Source organism: Dipodomys ordii, unplaced genomic scaffold, assembly GCF_000151885.1.
Source record: "Dipodomys ordii isolate 6190 unplaced genomic scaffold, Dord_2.0 Scaffold171, whole genome shotgun sequence".
NCBI classification, from domain to species: domain Eukaryota; kingdom Metazoa; phylum Chordata; class Mammalia; order Rodentia; family Heteromyidae; genus Dipodomys; species Dipodomys ordii.
Genome location: NW_012267387.1, coordinates 238,916 through 256,115, shown reverse-complemented (window position 1 = coordinate 256,115; position 17,200 = coordinate 238,916). Strand labels below are relative to the sequence as shown.

General features: G+C 38.9%; 1 protein-coding gene across 1 annotated transcript in view; it reads left to right on the top strand.

The window, feature by feature from the left end:
* Positions 1–5,449: 5,449 nt before the first annotated feature.
* Positions 5,450–17,200, top strand: part of LOC105998703 (vomeronasal type-2 receptor 116-like) — a 30,553-nt gene continuing 18,802 nt past the window's right edge. The window contains exons 1-2 of the mRNA XM_013033492.1: positions 5,450–5,641; positions 10,422–10,585. Of these exons, the coding sequence (XP_012888946.1) occupies positions 5,450–5,641; positions 10,422–10,585 (356 nt within the window). The remainder of the gene's footprint in view (positions 5,642–10,421; positions 10,586–17,200) is intronic.

Below are 17,200 nucleotides of genomic sequence, written 5' to 3'. Positions count from 1 at the left end.
GATAGGCTGGGGTCCACTTTTAGTTTTCTGCATGTGGCCGCCCAGTTTTCCCAGCACCAGTGGTTGAAGAGACTGTGTTTCTTCCATTGTATGTCTTTGGCTCCTTTGTCAAATACCAGCTGGCTGTAGGCCTGTGGATTTATTTCTGGATCTTCTATTCTGTTCCATTGGTCTTCGGGTCTGTTTTTGTGCCAGTACCATGCTGTCTTTGTTATTATAGCTCTGTAGTAGAGTTTGAAGTTCGGCATGAATATCCCTCCCATGTTGTCTTTATTCACTACCATTGTTTTGGCTATTCTAGGTCTTTTGTTGTTCCATATGAATTTTTGGACTGTTTTCTGTATTTCAGTGTTGTACGTCATTGGGATTTTAATAGAAATTGCATTGAATTTGTATATTAATTCTGGCCATATTATCATCTTCACTATATTAAGTCTGCCTATCCAAGAGCATGGGAGGTCTTTCCATTTCCTAGTGTCTTCTGCAATTTCTTTCTTTAACTTTATATAGTTTTCATTAAATAGTTCTTTTACATCTTTGGTTAGGTTAATTCCTAAATATTTTATTTTGGGAGAGGTTGTTGTGAATTGGGTTGCTCCCTTTATTTCCCTCTCTTCTTGTACATTGTCAGTGTACAGGAAGGCAGCTGATTTTTGTGGGTTGATTTTGTATCCTGCTACTTTGCTGAAGTGATTTATGATTTCTAAGAGTTTGCACATGGAATTATTGGGATCGTGAAGGTATAGTATCATGTCGTCTGCAAAAAGGGATAGTTTAACTTCTTCTTTTCTTATGCGGATCCCTTTAATGTCTTTTTCTTGCCTTATTGCCCTGGCTAAGGGTTCCAGGACTATATTGAAGAGGAGTGGACACAGTGGGCATCTTTGCCTTTTTGCTGACTTTAGGAGAAAAGCTACAACCATAGCTTTTCCCCATTATGTATATTATTGGCTATTGGTTTGTCATAAATGGCTTTTATTGCTTTAAGAAATGTTCCTTCTATTCCTATTTTCTCCAGAGCTTTTAGCATGAATGAATGTTGAATTTTATCAAAGGCCTTTTCTGCATCTGTGGCTATAATCATGTGATTCTTGACCTTGGCTCTGTTGATATGTTGGATTACATTTATTGACTTACGTATGTTAAACTATCCCTGCATCTCTGGGATGAAGCCTATCTGATCATAGTGTATGATTTTTTTATGGGTTTCTGGATTCTGTTAGCTAGAATCTTGTTAAGGATCTTTGCATCTGTGTTCATCAAGGAAATTGGCCTGTAATTCTCCTTTTTGGTTGGGTCTTTGCCTGGTTTTGGGATGAGTGTGATATTGGCTTCGTAGAATGAGTTTGGGATAGCTTTCTCCTCTTTTTCTCTGAAGAGATTGAGGAGTATGGGTATTAGTTCTTCTTTAACGGTCTTATAGAATTCTGCTGTGAATCCATCTGGCGTTTTTTTGTTGGAAGACTTTTGATAGCTTCCTGTATCTCATTATAGGATATTGGCTTATTTAATTGGTTATTACTTCTTCTTTGCTCAGTTTGGGCAACTTGTATTTCTCTGAAAATGCATCCATTTCTGTCAGGTTTTCTTCCGTTAAAGAGTATAACTTTAGGATTGTTTGGAAATCTTGGTACATGTTGTGATTTGTCCCGTGGCATCCCTAATCCTGTTAATATGGGTTTCCTCTCTTCTTTTTTTTAATTAATCTTGCCAACGGTCCATCAATTTTGTTTAATTTTTCAAAGAACCAGCTTTTTGTTTGGTTAATTTTGGCTATAATTCTCTGATTTTCTAATTGGTTAACCTCTGCTCTTAATTTGGTTATCTTGCTCCGTCTAGTAACTTTAGGTTCCATTTTTTCTTGTTTTTCTAGCTGTTTTAGTTGCAACATGAGATTATTTACTTCGTCTGTCTCCATTTTTTGATGTGAGCACTGAGGGAAATAAATTTGCCCCTCAGGACTGCTTCTGCTGTGTCCCACAGGTTTCTTTGCAAGGTGTGTTCATTTTCATTGAGTTATAGGAAATGTTTTATTTCTTCTCTGATCTCTTTCATTACCCAGTCATTGCTAAGGATTGTGCTGTTCAATTTCCATGTATTAGAGAAATTTCTGCGGTATGCTTTGTTATTGAGAACTAGCTTGATTCCACTGTGGTCAGATAAGATACAGGGGATTATGTCGATCCCTTTGTATTTGCTTAAGTTCCTTGCATGCACTATGATATGGTCTATTTTGGAGAAAGTTCCTTGAGTTGCTGAGAAGAATGTGTACTGTGTTTTTTAGGCTGAAATGCTCGGTAGATGTCAGTTAATTCCACTTGAAGTCCGACCTCACTTAATTTGGTAGCTTCTTTGCCAATCCTCTGGTTGGTAGACCTGTCCTTTGGTGAGAGTGGTGTGTTAAAGTCTCCTTGTATTATTGTATTGGGATCTATTTTATTCTGTAAGTTTGAGGGTATTTGTTTAACATATCTGGGTGCACCAATATTTGGGGCATATAAGTTGATGATGGTAATATCCTCCTCTTGGATTGTTCCCTGTATTAATATGTAGTGTCTGTCCTTGTCTTTCTGTACTGATTTTAATGAAAAGTTTATTTTGTCAGATATCAGGATAGCTACACCTGCTTTCTTACTGGGGGCATTTGATTGGTAGATCCTTTTCCAACCCTTTACTCTGAATTTGTTTGTATGTTTGGCTGGGTCTCCTGAAAGCTACAGATGGATGGGTCATGTTTTCTGATTCTGCAGTTCTTCTTCTTTTGATTGGCAAATTAAGCCCATTAATATTAAGAGAAAGTATAGAGGGATGCATTGTTGTCCCTGTCATTCCCTTTCCTTTCCTCCTGTGCTTGCTCAGTTAGACTTTGATTATACCTGTCTGGGTGCAGGTCCCAGTTCCTGGTTGCTTTCTTCAGGTTGTGTCCCCCCTCTTAGTATTCTTTGTAATGCTGGCTTAATGTTTATGTAGTCATTTAGTCTTTCTTTGCTATTAAAAATTTTCAGTTCTCCATCGAATGTGAATGATAGCTTTGCCAGGTATATCAGTCTGGGTTGGCAGTTATTGGCTCTCAGGGCTCGTATGGTGCTTTCCCAGGCCTTTGTTGCACTCAGTGTTTGTGTGGAGAGATCTGCAGTGATTCTAATTTTTTCCCATTTTAGTATAGCTCCTTCTTCATTTTTGCTGCATGCAAGATTGTTTCCTTATTATTCAGATCTATCATTTTTTACTATAATCTATCTAGAAGTGTTTCTCCTGGGATCTTGCTTGTTGGGTGTTCTATATGCTTCTGTTATGTAGGTAAGATGTTCTTTTTTGAGGTGGGGAAAATTTTCACCGATTATCTTGTCAAATAGGTGTTGCATTCCCTTGCTCTGCAATTCCTCACCTTCGTCCACTCCAATTATACGAAGGTTAAATTTCTTGGCATTATCTGCTTGCTTTTGAATTTCCCTTTGGCTTAATTTGAGTGATTTTTCCATATCGGTCACCTTTTGGTCCAGTTGGTGTATTCTGTCTTCTGTATCTGACACTCTACATTCCATTTTGTTCACTCTTTGACCGTGGCTTCAATTGTGGTTTGCATGGAGGACATGGACTTCTTTATGGATTCGATGTTGGTTCTCAAAATGCTGATCTCACCTCTTAATGAGGTATGTACTGCCTCTAATTTGGCATTTATCTCATTTCTTACTGAGGTTTCTGCTGCCTCTAGTTTTGCATGTATCTCCTGTTTGATATCCTGTATCTCTTTTGATAGTTCATCCTTGTGCTCTTTCGATTTCTGGTCTATTTCTCACTCTATTTCTTTAGTCATTGTCTCCAGCATCCCTTTGATGTAGCTTTTGTCTTCCATTCCTGCTTTGCTCCCACTGGGGCTCTCCCCTGCATGGCTGCTGGCTATTGAGGATAGCTTGCTATTCTGGGTGGGGATAAATCTTGTACTTTTTCTCTGTGATTTTCGCATGGGGGTTCGGGGATTATTGGAGGCTAATCTGCAATTTTGTTTTGGTGTGTCTGTCTTTGCTGGGTTGCTGATTCTGTATTGGTAGAGAGAGTCTGTGCCTAATCTGGGTTCTGTTGGGGGCCTACCTTCGGCTGCTGGTCTGACCTACATAGGATTCTCGGCTCTCTGCTGTAGATCGCTGGCAATTCCCAGCTTTGGAAGGATTGAGCAGCCTAGATTGCTTGTGTTTGCTCCTATGGGTGCTCTTGGCAAGATCGGATGCTCTGGATGCACTCTCCCAGATGCTGGAGTCTGCTATGGGCTCCTGATGTTTTTTTTGGGGGGGTGGAGGGTGGTTGTGGGGTTGAACTCTAGGTTTGGGTGCTGTCCCTCAGCTCTTCAGCTAAAGGCTGGCACCCTACCATTTGAGCCACAGCACCACTTCTGACCCTTTCTGCTTATGTGGTGCTGAGGAATCAGATCCAGGGCCTCATGCACCCAAGACTATCACTCTACTGCTGAGCCACCTTACCAGCCTGAGCTCCTGCCTACTATCAGGTGCTGGCGGCCTGTGTTGCCCAATTCCCAGCCTAGAGTATATGGGTCGGGTTTTGGTGGGGTTTGGTCTTCTCATGTCCTGAGCCTCCAGGTCTTTTGTTGTCACAGGCATGTTTCCCAGGGGGTGCAGTTCCCTGTTCTTCTCCCCTCTGCTGAGGCATATGATCAGCTTTTGACTTCAGTTGAGAGGAGTTGGTTGTGTTGGTCAAGCGCCTGATCCCGTCCTGGTCCTGCCCCCCCCCCCACTTGGGGCCTGTGCTGCTGTGTATACCACCTAGGTTATGCAGCCTGGGGCACACAGTTCAAATTTCTTCTACTGTTGGTTGTCTTGACCCAGGGGCACTGTTCCTCGCTTGGGCATTTAAGCTCCCTTCCAGGAGCAGTCTTGCTCTAGCCTGGCTAGCGGAGTGTGCTCCACAGGCTGGTGGAGCTCTGAACAGTTCCCGGTTTTAGTGGGTCCTGTGGTCCGGGTGTTGGGGTAGGGAGTCTGGGTCAGGGTCTGGGATTCCCTCCAGCTCTGGTCTCCCTTGAGGGATACACTGTCCCCTGTGGGGTACTCACCCTGGAGCTAGTTGTTTCTGTGTGGTGCAGGTCATCAGTTGCTGTTGCAATCCGAGTTCAGTTGGGGTGGTTACGGGTTGGGCTGGGCGGTGGTGGCTCTGTGTGATTCTCTTCTGTCTCTGCCTCTGTCGAAGGTGTGGGGTCCACAGTGTCCACACCATGGGTGAGGGGTGGGGGCTGGGCCTCCGTACAGGTTCTGAGAGCTGGGGTTTGCACTCTCTGTATCAGCACAAGTTCCTTGTAGGTATTTTGCTTTGCTGTTCTGTGGGTGTCCCATGTAGCTCTGGGGACTCCCATTGTGGGGCCGAATTCTGGGCTCGGGGGTTTCTCTGTTTATCACAGTCCACGGGTCTGACACTGGTACCTCAGGCGGCTTCTGCGTGGATGATATGGATGATTTGCAGGCAGCCCCCTATGTCTCTGGGACCCCGGTGGCCCCGCCGGGTCGTTGCAATCAGTGGGTCTGACACCAGTACCTCAGGCGGCTTCTGCACGGGTTATCTGCAGATTGCCCTCTGTGTCTCTGGGACCCCGGCAGCCCCCACTGGGTCGTCACAATCGGTGGGTCTGACACGGGTACCTCAGGTGGCTTCTGTGCTATCTGCAGACAGCTCCCTGTGTCTCTGGGACTCCAGCAGCCCTTGCCGGTCTGGCTGGCCGCGGCTTGGCATGCTGCCATGCTGCCAGTGAAGGTTGGGGGAGGGGTCTTCACTTTTCTCTGTTCTGAAATTCTTCTTTTCCTCTCTTTTTTTTGTTATTTTCCACCTCCTGTTTTTCTCTGAGTGTTCATCTTTTTGTTGTTGTCAGTCTCTTGGGGAGATTAAGCATTGGAACTTGAACTCTCCTTTTGGTTGGGGAGAACTGTGGCGTTTCCCTACTGCCCTGTCAGCATCTTGGTCCCCCTCCATCGCTTAAATTCTTTAAGAGCAGTATTATCTCTTTATACCTATATAATTTTCAAGTAACTAATTTTAAGAATTTTTTTATATTTTAGTTTCTCATATCTCCTTTCTATCCCTCCCCTCCTCTCATCCTACCCTTTTCTTCTCTGAATATCATTTCTTTTTGCTTACATAAATTTTGTGTTTCACTTTTTAAATTTAAATTTTTGTTTTTCCATTTTCCTGGTTTTTTTAAAATTTCTCTCCTATGTTTCTATCCAATCCATTTCCCTCTCTGAGATTAGGACTAGGTTAAATTCACTCTTCTTTTACCTTTCCACATCCCTCTGATCCTATTTTTCCCCACATTTCTTCCTAAACCTATAATTTCTGGTTTGCCAAATCCTTCTTTGCTGTTCTTAGCCCATTAATCCATAGTTGTTTGATGTTGAATAGATTGTATCTGTTGAACTGGATTGTATCTTCAGCCATTTTGATTGTGCAACTACAGGATTCTGGTTGATGCTTGCCTTGAAATAGTGTTCTAGCACAAAATTGGTCTTGCTTTCATACCAAATAGGCAGATAAACACAAGCTGGAAAAACACAGGAGAAATGGCAAGTCTGAGTACTCAATTTCCATTAATGATAATCAGGTGACAGAACAGTTAATGTATTATCCAGAGGAGAGTTCCCAAAAAGCTCTACAAACACTACTGGTAAACATGGTGAATGAAAAGATTCAAAAACCTGAAAAAGACTCAGTGTGAGCGTGATAGGGAACTAGACAAGGCAGAGCAAAGATTAATTGAGGAACTTCATGAGCATTATGAGGCGAACAAAAAGTTAATATAGGAATCTCTTGAGCATGAGGGAGGCACTCATAGATTAATACAGGAATTGCTTGAGCATGCTGAGAACAAAGAGAAATAAAGGAATTAGGTGAGCAGGCTGAAAATCCTCAAAGAGAAATACAGGAATTGCGTGAGCATGAAGAAGCTAATCAGAGTAATACAGAAAATACATTATCTGATTGAGCAAAGACAAAGATCAATAGAAGCATTCATAGAATCCATAAACTGACAACTGAAGGAATCTAGGGAAAACACAAAGGGAATGCTGAATGGAACCAATTAGAAGGAAAGGAGGCCAAGGAAACAATAACCAATCAACTAAGTGATTTGAGAATAAACACTGAACACCAAATTAAGGAAGTAAAGAAGTTCATACAAGATCTAAAAGAAAGTTCCAAGAAAGAATTTGAAGCCATTAAAGCTGAACAATTAGAAGGAAAAGAAATAAAAAACAAAGTAGAAAGTCTTGACAGTAGATTAGACCATGCAGAAGATCGAAACTCGGGGATTGAAGACAGCCTAGATATTATAGAGAAAGAACATACAACCATCCAAGACAAATCCAAGAAATATGATAGATCAATTCAACACTTGAAAGAAACCATCAGAAGGCCTAATCTGAGGATAATGGGTGTAGAGGAGCACCTAGAGACAGAAGCTAATGGTCTAGGAAATTTGTTTAACAGGATCATAGCAGAGAACTTCCCAAACATGCAAGAAGATAGGCCTATTCAGATACAAGAAGCTTTTAGAGCTCCAAATAGACCAGACCAGAATAGGACATCCCACTGTCACATTATAATCCACACAGGATGAATTCAGTCCAAGGAGAAAGCTGTCAAGGAGAAAAGATCAATCACCTACAAAGGGAAACCAATTAAAATCACCTCAGATTTCTCAGCAAAGACAATCAAAGCAAGAACAGCCTGGAATGATGGATGGCATGCCCTAAAGACAAACAACTATCAACCAAGAATTCTGTACCCACCTAAACTCTCCTTCATAACCGAAGGTCACATAAAAACCTTCCATAGCAAAGAAAAATTGAAACAATGTATCTCCACCAAACCGGCCTTACAAAAGATTCTTAAAGATGTCCTACACTTAGAAAGCCAACAAGACCACAATAAAGGCCAAAAAACCGCACCCAAACTGAGAATCCAAGAACCATAGGAAGAACCCAGTTGCCAAAGCCCCCAAGAAGGTGGATAAAATGTCAAGAACTCCCAAATAACTCTCAGTCTTAACTCTCAACATTAATGGACTTATCTCTCAATTTATGTAACATAGACTGGATCAAAAATTAAAATCCTTCTACCTGCTACGTTCAAGAATCACACCTAGCCCATAAAAACAAACATGTTCTGAAAGTGAAAGGCTGGAATAAAATCTACCAAGCAAACAACACCCAAAACAGGCTGGATTTTCAATCCTAATATGAGATAAAAGACTACAAATTAAAATTAGTGAGAAGAGATAAATAAGGTTGTTACATACTAATTAAGGGATCTTTCCTTGAGGAGGATCTTACAATTCTAAATATCTATTCGCCAAAAAATGGAGCACCCAAATGTACCAATAAACACTACATTCCCTCAAATCTCACATAGATCCAAAGACATTAATTGTTGGGGACTTTAACATTCCACTTTCCGCACTAGATAGATCAACTCGGCAAAAACTCAACAAAGAAACCCCACATCTAAAAAAATGCATAGATCAACTAGATTTAACAGACATCTACTGAATAGTTGACCCAGAAAAATCAGAATACACCCTTTTCTCAGCAATATATGGAACATTTTCCAAAATAGACCACATCTTAGGTCACAGAGCAAAATTGTCCAAATTCAGAAACATTGAAGTTATACCTTACATTTTATCAGACCACAAGGGAATAAAATTAGAACTCAACAACGAAAGAGAGCAAAGAACGTTCTGTAACACATGGAGGCTGAACAACACACTGTTGAATCACTAGTGGGTCATGGAAGAGGTTTGATAGGAAATTCAAATGTTCATGATATTCAACAAAATTAACACACAAATTACCAGCTCCTTTGGGACACAACAAAGACATTACTCAGAGGCTGAGTTCCTACATCAAGAAATTGGAGATGGTGAACCCCCTGAAAAAGACCCTAAAAATAAACCTCAATCCAGTAGATGGAAAGAAATAATTTAAATTAATTCAGAATAAAATGAATTAGAGTCCAAAAAACATAGAAAGAATCAACAGAACAAACAGTTGGTTCTTCAATGAAATTAACAAAATGACAGACCCTTTGCAAATCTTATCAGAAAAAGAAGAGAACACACCCAAATAAACATTCTCAAGATGAGGATGTAAACATCACTACAGAAACAACCAAGATTCAGAACATTATAAGGGAATACTTCTCAAACCTTTATCCTAGTAAGTTTGAGAATCTAGAAGACATGGACCTTTTCCTAGCAAATATCCACATGCCAAAACTAAACAAACAGGAATTAAACCTACTTAACAGGTTCATATCAAGTATTGAAATAGAAACAGGAGTAAGAACCTCCCATCTAAGAAAAGCCCAGGATGGGATGGATTTACAGCTGAATTCTACTATGCCTTCAGAGCAGAACTAACACCGATACTCCTCCAATTCTTCCCTCCAGCATCTGTTGTTACTAGATTTCTTGATTATAGCCATTCTTACTGTGGTGAGGTAGAATCTCAACAGGGCCACTGAGGTCTCTGTATGGATTTGAGTTTAACATATGTGGAAAAATAAAAATCATACACTAGGTTTTGATATTGATTTTGGTTTGTCATTGAGAAAAAATTCCTCTATTATCATATGTCCTCAGAAGGGTGCAACATGAAAATACCTAGGTTAGCATGTGTAAGTACTTGTTTGAGAGTGACAGTTCAGAATGCAAAAATGGGATTCAATTTCAGCATTGACTTTGAGTTACTGACATGTAATTGCTGGTTTCAGCAGCATCTTTGTTTCCTAAGGCAGTAGTAAATGGGTGCATTTTTGTAGGATTCTGCACATGGAATTCCCATTGAAACCTGGCTGGATCAACCACCAGTGTTTGGTGGCTGTTGGGGACATGGTGTGTGTGAATCAACCCTCTGGGTGTGATGCCCTCATAACTTTGGTTAACATCTCACAGACGCAGTCTCTTCAGGACATTTCACCATGCACAGCACATGGCATCTTCTGAGGCAATCCAGTTGCATCATCCCAAATGGCTTTCATGAAAATGGTTTCCTGACAGAGATGTTGGACAAAAAGTTATCCAAGATAATTTCATCTCTGGGGCCTCACTCTCTGTGGTCTTGGATGGAATCATAGCACCTGGCCTGAAGAAGGCAAATCCACAAACACGTTTTCCAACTCATGTTTTTCTCCTGGATGAAGGCCACAGATGTAGAGCCCCAGGATATAGTTTCTGGGGACTCATCAGAGGCTTTGATGAAAGATGAGCTACAGTATAGATCTCTGGCAATAAAAAGACACATATGTACACATTTGTGTGAATAAAGGTATCTGACATTGTGGTTCTCACTTCCTGCCAGAATTTCTGCTTGGTGGAAGTTTCCGGGATGTACCTTATGACTTTCACACTCCTTCTTCTCCAGCTTCCTTTCCTTGTCAGGTCCTTGGCTGGCACTAGCTGCTTTTCTGCTATGAAGCATGGTTCTCACATGGATGGAGATGTGATGATTGCTGGATTTTTCCCTCTCTACACTTTGGGAATTGATCTTAGTAACAGTGAAGCTTCTAGGCAAGAAGAGAACATACCGTAAGTAACTAATCATTTTCTTCCCTTTTACTGTTATGTTCTCAGGTTTGGCAATGATTGCAGAAACAATCAATGGTCTCTGTCTTCACTACACTGACCTCCCACCTCTACTGCAGCAGGAACATCTGTTTCTTTATTTTGTCTTGCATCTATTGTTGAGTGTTTTCCTGCCTGGCAGTAAGAAAGACTCTATTTCATTCCATGTGTTTTCTCCTTCCCAGGTTGGTAAATTTTTCTTCTTCTTTTTTATGTGTGCAGAGGGGTTATAGTTACATGAATAAGGTAATGTGTACATTTCCTATTGAGTATTGTTACCTCCTTTTCTGTTTTTCCCCTACCATCCTTTGCCTCCCCACCTTCCCAACTCCCCGCCAGTTGTAAATTTCATTTTCTACATAGTGTCTTGTACATCTCATTGTTACTCTTGGTCTTCCTGTATCCTTGTTTCAGCATTTTGTTATTTCCCTTCCCTTCTCTAAATTGAAAAATGTATATTCAAGATGCAGGGTGCTGACATCAAATACAGTGAAAACAGTGATTACACTGTGGGGAAGAACATACAAAAGAAACAAAAAATCACATAGTACATTTTAGATACATTAAAAACAATAATAAGAAAGAAAAAACAATTTGTGTCTCTTTCTTGGGGTTCATTTCACTTAACATTATCTTTTTTCCTTTTACAATTTATTTATTAATTTATTGATAGGACTTCATCCCTTTTCTGGTCAAGATAACAAATGAAAATTGCATAGTACCATAGTGGCCAGGTAATTTGTGGGGATGTGTAAAGTTGTGATAGATTAACATCATCTTATATGGTCATATGTACATAGCTTTTGACCTTTTCTGCTTGTCCTCAGGCTGGTAAATTCTTTAGTATCCTTGTATCTCCTCCATGCCAATGGTCATTGCAGAACATGAAATGATGTTATCACTAACAACCTGAAATACTGCCACGTGTTCCATTCTAAAATGCTGTAGTCACATTTCCTTGCCCCCTAGGCCAGTAGTATGAGAACTTTCCTTTAGTAACACCTACATTTTGAGGACATTGATGGAAATTCTTATGTAGCTGGTGGCTCATGCCTGTGATCCTGACTACTCACAGTTCTGATATCTGAGGATGGAGGTTTGAAGCCAGCCCAGGCAGGAAAATTTGTGAGACTTTTATCTCCAATTAACTAGTGAAAAGCTGGAAGTGAAGCTGTGGCTCAAGTGACAGCCTTGAGCAAAAGAAACCTCAAGGGCAGTGTCCAGGCACTGATTTCAAGCCCTTGGACTGGTAAGTGCATGCATGCATACACACACACACACACACACACACACACACTCACACACACACATACACACACACACACACACACACACACCACTTATAGTAAACAAGTAGGTTTTGTTTTAAGCTAAGCCTTGTGTCTTTTTTTCATGTCAGACATGATCCACAACTCTGGTATATTTATCTTTCTTTGTTTTGTGATCCTGTGGGAACTCAGGGACTTGGCACGATCCCTGAACATTTTTGCCCAAAGCTAGTACTCTTGTACTTAAGTCACTTCTGGTACTTTTTGGTGGTTAAATGAAGATAAGCCCTGCCCAAGCTGGCTTGAAAACAAGATCCTAAGATCTCAGCCTCCTACATAACTAACACTACAGGAATGAGGCACCAGTGCCTGGCTTAGTATATTCTTTTTATTCCCCACTATTTATCCATGCTCAGCTGATTTTCCTTCTATTAATTTACCAAAATATATTTGAGTATTTTTTTTTGTCGGTCATGGGCCTGGGCGCTGTCCCTCAGCTCTTCAGCCCAAAGCTAGGGCCTACCACTTGAGCCACAGTGCCAGTTCTTGTTTCTGAGCGGTTTATTGGAGATAAGAGTCTCACAGACTTCCCTGACAGGGCTGGATTTGAACTGAAATCCTCAGATTTCAGCTTCCTGAGTATCTAGGATTACAAGCATGAGCCACCAGTGCCTGGCTTTGAGTGCTTTTATTACTGTGCTGATGTAGGCACATGGAGTATTATGGTTTCAGCCAATGGATGTTACTTAGTTACCCACAGATACAAAGTGAAGTCTGGTCTGGGTTAGTACATTTTTTTTGCTGGGATTAGTAACATTTTAAGCATCCTAGTGACTACAGTTAGCAATATTCATCTACTAAGTCTTTCTTGTAGACCACTGCAATTAGACACCAATAGTTAAAGATTTGACTCAATTCTCTACCCACTAAAGTTTTGGCAATGTTTCTCAATTTTTATACAGTATGGTGCTTGGGCAAAATATCTGGTTCATATTGTAGTTCCACAACACATGTCACACACTTTGATCATAGTTACCCACTCTATTTATGACCATTTCTGATATCTTGTCCTATATACTTTTTGCTCTCCCATATCCTTAATGTCTTCTGCTCATTTTCAGCTATCTGAAGCAAATAGGATTACAGGCATGAGCCACTGTTGATTGTCTTGCTTTGTACTTTTGATTGGCTTTTTCTCTCAAGCCTGATGCTCTACCACATCATGGAGCTACTCCTCCACTACCATCTTTTTGTTAGTTAACTGAAGAGAAAGAGTATCATGGAGTTTGCTGCCCCCTATTGCCTTGGCTCAGGATCCTTGGGTGTCAGCCTCCTGTTCAGCTAGCATTACAGGTATGAGACACCAGCACAGGTAGTTTCAATTCCTTGAAGAATCTCCAATCTTTAATTTTTAGATGACACCACCAAAACTGCAATTTTTGTCTGGGTGGATGGGTAACTTATGTAGCTTTACCTATTTGTATTGTCCTCATTGCTCAAGTAATTGGACTTTTTTCTGTATTGATTTTCCATTGCTACTTTTTTTAGAGTGTCTACTTATGTGTCTGTTCCTTGATTGGATTTTTTCCTATTGGTATTTCAATTTTACACTATTAATCCTCTGTGAGATGAATAGCTAGCAAGATTTTCAAACATTCATTTGGTTGTCCCCCATTTCTTTCACTGTGTTGAAGGTTTTCAGTTTGGTGCAACCACAGCTACTTTGCTTTTCCAGTGCTGGGGGTAGAATGTAGGGCCTTGTGAATGAGACAAAGGATTTACCACTTTCATTTCCAGAGCTTAATTCTTGCTATTATTTTATGTGGTATTTGAGTTCTACTTAAATGTTTCCCTTCATTTTCACTATTACTTGCAAAATTCCACTCTTTATCAAGAACTGATTAATTTTGAGTTAAAAAAAGTACAAGTTGAAGGATAAGGTCTAGTTTTAGTATTTGGCCCAAGGATATCCACTTTCCCAATTCCACCCCTTAGCAAGGGTGTCATGGTTACCTCATGTATTTTTGGCAATATCTCCAAGAATCAGATACCTAGAGTTGTTTGCCATTACTTCTTGATTGTGTATTTCTTTGATCTATGTGTGTCTTTTTATTTGTATTTTTCATTCCCATTATGGCACTACAGTAGAAGATCAAAACAGGTATAGGGATACTTCAGTATTGTTCTTGTGTCTTAAGATAGTGCTGGCTAGTTTTTGATTTTCTTTTTTACAAAGTTTAGCCTTGCTTATTCTATTTCAGTAAAGGAAATGATAGGATTTACTGGAGACTTCATTGAATCTGTGAGTGGTTTGGGGTAATACGGCTATTTCCACCATACTGATTCTGGCATCTAGAATAATGGGAGGTATGTGTTGATGCGTGTAAATTTGTTGTTTACACATTTGATTTGTTATGATTTTGACTTTAGTCTGATTGCCCTCTTGTTTTTGGAGACCCTCCTCTTTGCTATATTGATGATTGCTATTGTGTTTTATGCTCTAATTATTTTTCTTCTACTTGATTATTTCGCTACTTCTACTTATTTTGGGTTTGTTTCTCTAATTCCTAGAGGTGCAGTGTAGGTTCTTTAATATAGCATCTGTACCCCTGATTTAAGCTAATGTGATTACAGTTTCAGTTTATTCCTTTTTGTATATAGATTCTGATATTGTTTTGTTTTGTGTTTTAGATTCCTGAACTTTTTTTTTGTAATACCTTACAAAGGGGTTACAATTACATGGGCAAGGTAATGAGGATATTTCTTATCAAGCATTGTCGCCTCCTCCTTTGTTACCCCTTCCCATTCCTTCCCATATTTCCCCCTCCCCCCACACCCCTCTCCCTCTGCCTCGCTCCATTGTTGTAAAGTTCGTTTTTCAACATAACGTCTTGTACATCTCATTGTTGTAATAGGTCCACCTTATTTGCAATAACTAGTATATGTCTGAGACAAGCAGAAACGATCAGATACGTTGATGTTAGGCAAAATGAACTCCAAGATAGGGACTCAAATGTTTTTTCTTTCTTGCTATTGTTTCTAACATATTTATAAGATATGTTCTTTGTTGCTTTGTATGTTTTTTATTTTTATTTGTTCCTGTTTGTTGAAATTTACCTTGAAAAAAACAATTTATTTAATCATGTATTAATCATTTAATTAAATTGAATAATTTTAAGTTAATTTAATTATTTGTTTATGGTTGAAAATAACTTATTTAATTGTTGTATTATATGGATTTTTACATGCTAATTCTAGCCTTACTATAGGGTAATCTCCATGTGTACTCAATATTCTTTTATTATTTAAAAAATCTGGCTAGTTTTTTTGTCCTAGCCATGATCTCTCCTGGAGAAAACTCAGTATGTTGATGAGAAATGGTTTATTCAGATCTTTGTTGAAATGGTTTGAGGGGTATAGCTTGGCTGAGTATGTGTGAGACCCTAGGTTCCTCCTACAGTATTACAAAAAAAAAGAAAGAGAGAAAAAATAAAGAGTCAAGATTCATGCCTATTTTTTCACTGATAAATATTAAAGCTCTATAATCGTAACCAAAATAAATGTCTTTTAAAGATAAATATCCTCTTTAGTTCTCACTGTGTGTAACGCTTAGAGACCTGTATCATTTACCATATCTCAGTGTTACTTTTTTAAACATTTAGTTAATTTACTTATAGATTTATAGGCACATTCTTGGTATTACAATGAGGGAAACCATGGAACTTACATTTCTCTGGTTCCGGCTCAGATTTTTTTCTTAAGTCACCCAGGGCTATTGATGATGAATTGAGTTTATTGGAATTAATTTATTGTTTGGTCTTAACTTTTTATTTAATCAGACTTTCTGACTCTTATTGGTAGAATTTCCTGTGTTTTCATTCCTAGTCATTGTTGACAGATCACTTCCAATTCTTGCCATTATGTAATTTTAGATTTATTGAAGCTTCTTCCAAACTTTCTCTCCTTTATTAAGTGATTTCGTTGGTAGTGACTTTTGATTTCTAGATCATAATATTTCATTTGTCTGTTATAGATTTTGTGCTACTTAGCGAGCTTAAAGAGGATTAGAGCAGGAAACTTTATAATGATGACAACTATCCCGGCTGATGAGGATGAAAGAAAAACAGAAAATACAGAAGAAGTAGAGGGAGATGATCAAATCCATAAATGGATATACAGTAATGTTTTAATGAAATCTTTCATTTAAGTTTTAATAAAACTTTTTCATTTAATAGTTTATGGTAAAATATTAAAGACAGACAAATGAAAATCGCAACTGCATTGCAGTCTTCCCATAATTTATAATAATGGATTTACATTGTTCTATAGTAAATATGAGCAACATAAATAATTTTTCCTACTTCATAAGAATTATATGTATGCATTGTCTAGCACATTTACAATGTTTGAACATTCTCAGTTCACTTATATAGTCACTTTTACCTGTAATTTTGATACAATTTTAAGTATTATTTTATTTAGTTTGTTGCACCATTTGTTGAAGAGACTATTATTCTTTCTATTTTATTTTAGATCCATTATCAAATATTAAATTTAGACCCTTTATAAAATATTAAATTATCAACTATTAAATCTGTGGGTTCATTTCCAGGTCTTCTAGTCTGTTCCATTGGTCATCTGACCTATTTTGTGTTGCCACCAACCTGTTTTCATTACCATGGTTCTGTAATTGAGTATAAAGTTTATTATTGTTATTCCTCCTACAATGTTCCACTTGCTAAGACTTGCTCTTGCTATTCAGGATCTTTTGTTATTCGTATTTTTGGTTGCCTTTTCCATTTCTTTAAACAAATTTGTTGGGAATTTGCATTGAATTTGAAAGTTACTTTGGGCAGTATTGCCATTTTCACAATGTTAAATCTTCCAATCCAGGAGCTCAGATTATCTTTCCATCCTATTAAGTCTTCAATATTGTTTTCCAAATTAAAAAAAAAATTCCCTATAGAGGTCCTTCACCTCTTTGGTTAACTCCTAGGTATTTTGTATTTTTTTATTGTGAAAATACTGTACAGAAGGGTTACGATTACATGGACAAATTAATGAGTACAATTCTTATCAAGCATTGTAGCCTCCTCCTTTGTTTCCCCTTCCCATCCCTTCCCATCCTCCCACCGTTCCCCCCACCCATTTTCCCCACTACCTCCCCTCACCCACACCAACGTTGTAAAGTTTATTTTTCGATATAATGACTTATACTTCTCATTGTTGCAATGGGTCCACCTGTATCCCTATTTAAACGATTTGTTTTTCCCCTTCCCCTCCACAAATTATACCGACATCAAATACAGTG